The 6000-nt window shown below is 45.6% G+C and overlaps 1 protein-coding gene across 2 annotated transcripts in view; it reads left to right on the top strand.

Moving 5' to 3' along the window:
* The first annotated feature begins 2174 nt into the window (after positions 1-2174).
* The window catches only part of ENPP6 (ectonucleotide pyrophosphatase/phosphodiesterase 6), a 109024-nt gene continuing 105198 nt past the window's right edge, over positions 2175-6000 (top strand). For both annotated transcript variants that reach the window (XM_081129584.1, XM_081129586.1), the window contains exon 1: positions 2175-2493. In XM_081129584.1, coding sequence (XP_080985710.1) covers positions 2214-2493 — 280 coding nt within the window. In that variant the 5' untranslated portion in view covers positions 2175-2213. The remainder of the gene's footprint in view (positions 2494-6000) is intronic.

Genomic DNA, 6000 nt, shown 5'->3' with positions numbered 1-6000 from the left:
GAGAGATGTTGGCAGGGAAGAGGGATACGAGGAGTGAGACGGTTGTGACGAGCTCCCGGCCATCCCAGCCCCCAGGGCTCTCTTTCCTCCTCTCCGTTTCTACACACTTATGCCCAACACAGTCACATGGCTCTTGTCCTCTGCCCGGTACTCTTCCTGGTCTTTAGATGCTTGCTCTTAACTCCCAAAATAGTTCGGGAGGCTGATGGTTCATGGAACGAGCATGGCTTTGGAGTAAGTCAGACCTGGGTTCAAATCCTCTGTGTGCGCATATTTGTAACGTTAGACTTTATGTTCCTACCCTGTAGAATGGGAGCGTCGATACCTACTCTTCAGGGTGCTCAGAAAAAGTAAAGTAGGTAATAAGTGTCAGGCACACAGCCCAGTGCCTGGCACACAACAGAAGATCGACAGTGTGGTTTGAGCCCATGATGGAGAAACCAGGCTCAATTAACCTTCAAGAAAACTCCAAGAATAGTCTAATGGACTTAGTGTTTGGGTTTTAAGAGGAAGTGGCCTTGTTTCATAAGGGATAGTCACGGCTAGTCCAATAGAATAACCTTTTGCATTATTATGGATTTGGCCGACTTCGTGTGTGCAGGGGAGAAAAAATAATTCTCCCTCTATCCTTCTGAGTTGTTGCTTGAGATCTCTGTAATAAAATACAGATTAACAAGGTAAAAAAGAACACAATTTTATTAACCTGTATCCCTCAGGTATACATGGGAGATAAAGGACGGGAGACTGGAAAGGTTCCATTGGTATTTTGCAACGTGGAGTGTGAACCGCACGTTTCTGCCAGCATTTACACATCCCCTGCCAAAGCCAGGGAGGAAGGAGTCCACGGCGAGGAGGAAGAGGGGTTTGATCATCGGATGGTTAACTGTGTTTCGATAGTGTTCAATCAGAAGTTTGAAACATTCAACACATGTTCTCTTTACTTCAAACAGACCCCAATTAGAAACATCTGGAGATACCCACACACAACAGCGCTGTGTGTGAGACATCTGTGCGTAAGTCTCACACGGTGCTGGCTATTGGACTGTAGGCCCTCAACCCTGCTCCCACCCTCCCTGTCCCCCTCTATGGGGGCTAGAAGCCTGCAAACTACATTTCCCAGGCTCCCCAGCGAGCTGGCTTCCAATTAGGTTCTGCTAATTGGAGACACTGGAGGGAGACTAGAAGGTAGGTGGAAGAGAGAAGCCAATTTATTTTTACTTCTGCTGAGTGAAGTCTTCGGCAGTGGCGGCCAGCAGCCCTGGGTGAGGGTGGGTCTGTGCTCAGGGAGTCGGATTTCAGCAGCACTGGAGGCAGGTGCTCCTGCAGCCCTGCATCTCAGCATCCCTGGAGCCTGGCTCTGGCCCTGACTCCGGCGGTAGCCCCAGCAGCCGTGACAAGCACCGTGGGTGGGAACTCAGCCCCATGGCTTCTGGAAAGGTGCTCCAACAGCAGCAGGAGGGCAATAGGTTTACCAGCAGCCTCAGCAGCAGAGAAATTGTGGATTCTTTTGCTCCGTCCACCTTAGGATGGTAGCAGCTTTCTGCAGTTACTAATCTGTGAGTGAGCTCAGTTTTCCTTTTCTTAGCTCCAGCCCTTCAATACATTCACAGCCAGTTTCCGGGGTTAACGCCCCTCTATTTGAAATTTCTGTAGTAGTTCTGTTTTGCTGGCTGGACACTGACCAATGCACATATATAAACTAAAGGCAAAAATTGAAGGCAAATCAGATTAAAATTTTAATGTGTTTAATCCTTTCCTCCACTCGCATTTTGAAGCTCACAGAAAGGAAGCAATAAACAAGACTTTAATCCCCAAATTCGACAACAAAACTCAGTTCCTGGTCCTATGTAATGCAGCCTTCACCAAAAAAAGAGGCTAACACAAGTATTTCACACAAGAGACTTTCCTTTGAGTCGGGACGCCTGCCTACAACTTTAATGATATTAATAACTGGTGTTTTTTCAAAATATAGTTCAAACATGTTATTTAATTTAATTATCATAGTAACCCTAGAAGTTGGGTATTATTATTCTCACTTCATATTGAGAAAAAGGAAGTATTTTTAATGGCACTGGCTGATTGTTTAGTGATGACATATCCCTCCCTTGTGACCTAGTCATTCCTCCCAGCCAGGGATGCAGTTTATTTCTTCACTCCCTAGAATGTGCAATGACCTTGTGATTTACTCTGGCTTAAGGACTGTTCCAGAAGAGATGTCTGAGATCCAGAGCCAGGCTCCAGAGGTCTGGCAGGTTCTGCCTTCGTTCACTTGGACCATTGTCGGCAATGTCCCTGAATGCTGCAGATCTGGCCTATTGGAGACTGAGAGACCATGCAGAGGAGACACAAGATGCCCAGCCAACAGCCCTTCCAGACATGAGTGTGGCCACCTTGGACCTTCCAATCAACTGCCTTTCACTGAAGGCAGCTGCACGAATGAGCCAAGCAAAACTAGAAGAGGAACCGCTTCTGTAGGCCACAGATTTGTGAGAGGTAACGTCATTGTTGTCTTAAGTTGCTAAATCTATTATGAGCAATATATAGTTGATACAGTGGCCATTTGTTGTTTTTTGCATTAAGCATCTATTCTACTTTTGTTTGCTGATAGAGTCCTAAATCCTTTTAGTTGTACTTGCTAATAAGATGCTCATCCCTCCCCTAGTCAAGGGGCAGGCACGTGACTCAAACTGGTGCAGTTGGCTGCTCTGTGTCTGGAATTTGATTCTGGGTGAAACTATTCTGGGTGAAACTGCTATTAAGATGCTCTGGAGCTGCTGGTTCTTATCTGTTCCAAATCTTAGGCTGAATTGGTTCCTGACGGTTGCGACCAAGTGCCCCTAAGTAATACACTAGGAGAGATTAAGAAGCTAGCTCGAAGTCACACTTCTGTAGGCACAAGCACTACCACTCGAACCCACATCTGTCCCACCCACTTCCCACCAATCCATGTCGCCTCCCTGATTCCTCCCCATCTAGTTTCCTCATTTATTTTAGCAGCTTGAAGATGCCTGGCCTCTCTTAACAAGCACTTAGAAGGGCCAGTCATCCAGCTGTGAGCTGTAACTTGCCATCAAGATTGAATCTCTCACCCAATAACCAGGCTTGCCGTAACCAGAGCAGGGACCTTTTAAACTGGAGAAATAGTGCGTTGAGCACAAAGTGGAGAACTTTTTCGAGATGCATTAACGTATAATTCACATATGATAATGTGGGGGAAGAGAAAATTTCCCTCTTTCCCCTTAGTCCTGTCTGGCCTGTTAATCGAATTGACATGAGACAGATTAACAGGAGAAAATACCCAGATTTAATTGTGCATGTACATATGGGGGTTCCATAAGAATGGGGGACGCTAGGACAAAAATCAGGCAGTTGAGGTTTATAAGCTGTTTTCCTCTAAGGAGAAAGAGGGAGTGGGTAGTGGTTTGGGACTTCAAAGGGGAGGAAGGCAATTCACATGGGATTGAAAAGCAAATATTTGGTAAATAAACGCTTGCTGGGCCATCTTTAACAATGGGACGCAGGGAAGACTTTGATCCAAGGGGCCTTGCTAGGTTCCTTCCTGTCTAGCACGCCGAGTTCATATCAGACTGTAGCTTTTTATGATGACAGCTCCTTCCCTGGAGCAGGCGCTTTATCTAAAATGTTTTAGGCAGTTAGGGGGAAGGTCAAAGGGTTTTCTTGAGTCTTTTTTTCCTTAAAAATAACCCGCTTAAAATAACCAGTGTCCCTAAGAGGCGTATTTTTGAGTGGCAAACTCTCGGTCCCCTTCAATGAAATGTACGATTTGAAGTGCACGTAATTGAACGTGTACAGTCTAGGAAGTTTTGTCATGTGTGTACACACATGACACCATCTCCACAATTAGGACGATGAATGTACTCAACGCCAGCAGCAGTCCTGTTTCCTGTGCCCCTTTGGGGTTCCTGCCCCTCTCCTGCCCACACCCCTCTCTTTTCCCCGATCTGCTTCCTGTCACTAGAGATTAGTTTGCACTTCCTAGAATTTTATGTAAGTGAAATCATACGTTATGCACTCTTTTTCTCCAGCTTCCTTCACTCAGCATAATTCTGAGATTCATCCACGGCATCTTGCGTATCAGTAGCTCATCCCTTTAGGTCGCCGAGCACTATTTCATTGTATGGATACACCACAGTTAGTTTATCCATTCATCTGTCGCAGGGCATTTGGGTTGTTTCCTGTTTTGGGTTGTTACAAGTAAAGCTCCTATGAACATGTATGTACCAGTATTGTATGGACATGTGCTTTCATTCCTCTTATGCAAATACCTAAAAGTGTAATGACTGGGTCATATCATAACGTGTTTATCTATATTTTTAAGAAACTGCCAAACTATTTTCCAAAATGGTTGTAATATTTTGCATTCTCACTAGCAGCATATGAGGGTTCCAGTTCCTTCACATTCTTGCCGGATCTTCAGTCTTCTAGATTCAGACCATTCTAGGAAGGTGTATTGGTATCCCACTGTGGCTTCAGAGGACATTACTCTAAGTGACAAATGCTGTTGAGCATATTTTTTATGTAACTGTTTTCAATTTGTAGATCATTTTGGTGAAGAGTCTGTTTAAATATTTTGTCTGGTTTAAAAAATGGATTTATTTTCTTATTATTGATTTTTGAGAGGCCAATATTCTGTGCCTTTTGTAGCCAAAGACCATCAGGGCATTTAAGAGCTATGGAAAGAAAGCGTTAGAGGCAAAATAAAAATCATTTCCTCAGCCCACTTCCACTGGTGAGCCTGGGAAGGAGTTGGTTACCATCACCTGGTAGATAGGGTTGGTGCCAGGCCAGGCATGAGAAGACAGAGAGAACTGACTGGAAAGAATCTGAAGAAGACTCCAGACCACAGTGCCAGGAAAGAGAGAGGCCTGGATGCCGTGCCTGGGCCCTGACTAGGAGCCATCAAACCCAGTAACAAAAAGCGGCCGTGTCTGCAGTTAACTTTACACAACGTGGGCACAGGCGGTGTGCTGTCTGTCTCTGGGACTTTAATTGACAGCCAGGGGCAGTTAGTTAAAATTGAAGGACCCTACTTAGCAATGAGCACACACTCCAGGGGAGGTTCATTGGGATTTGAAGGGTTATTGCGAAGCTCCAGCTCTGGAGGCAGCTGTACGCCCTTCGCCTGTCTTCATTCCCAATAAATACCACCGGCTTTGTTATTTAGCACAATGGATCTTAGGAATAATTTTCACCGGTGAAATAAGAGGTGTTCAAAATGCAGTAGTCCCCCCTTATCTGCAGTTTTGCTTTCTGTTGTTTCAGTTACCTGAGGTCAACAGCGGTCTGAAAAGAAAACATAGAAAATTGCAGAAATAATCAGTTCGTACATTTCAAGCCGCGTGCTGTTCCGAGCGGCCCGATGAAACCCTGAGTGTCTGGCTCTGGTCGGCCCAGGTCGTGGACCTCCCTTTGTCCAGGGTCTCCTGGCTGTAGACACTCCCTGTGCGATCGTCTCACTCAGTAGCTGGCTCTGTGACGCAATCGACCATAACGTTATCTCAGAGCCTGTGTCCAAGTCACCCTTCTTTTCCATCATAACCGCCCAAAGGGCAAGAGCAGTGAAGCTGGCAGTTCAGACACACCAAAGGGAAGCAGTAAAGTGCTTCCTCTGAGCGGAAAGGTGAAAGTTTGCAATGTGATGAGGCCTCTTATCATCTCACTTCGTAAGAAGGGCGAGAACAGTACAGTAAGACACTCCGAGAGAGAGACCACAGTCACATACATTTTATTTCAGGATATTATTATAATTGTTCTATTTAACTATTATTGTTAACCTCCCACTGTGCCAAATTTATGGATTAAACTTTATCATAGGTGTGGATGTGTAGGAAAAAACATGGTATGTGTGGGGTTTGGTACCCGCTGCAGTTCAGGCATCCACTGGGGTCTTGGAGTGGATCCCCGGATAAGAGGGGACGACTGCATGTGAGCTGGTTGGAAGCACTGCCTCAGACAGACGCCCCTGCCCTTGCTCCCTCA

Source organism: Miniopterus schreibersii (genome assembly GCF_964146895.1).
Source record: "Miniopterus schreibersii genome assembly, chromosome: 2".
Classification (NCBI taxonomy): Eukaryota; Metazoa; Chordata; class Mammalia; order Chiroptera; family Miniopteridae; genus Miniopterus; species Miniopterus schreibersii.
Note: the sequence above shows the minus strand (reverse complement) of the source record. Positions and strands in the feature narration are given on the sequence as shown.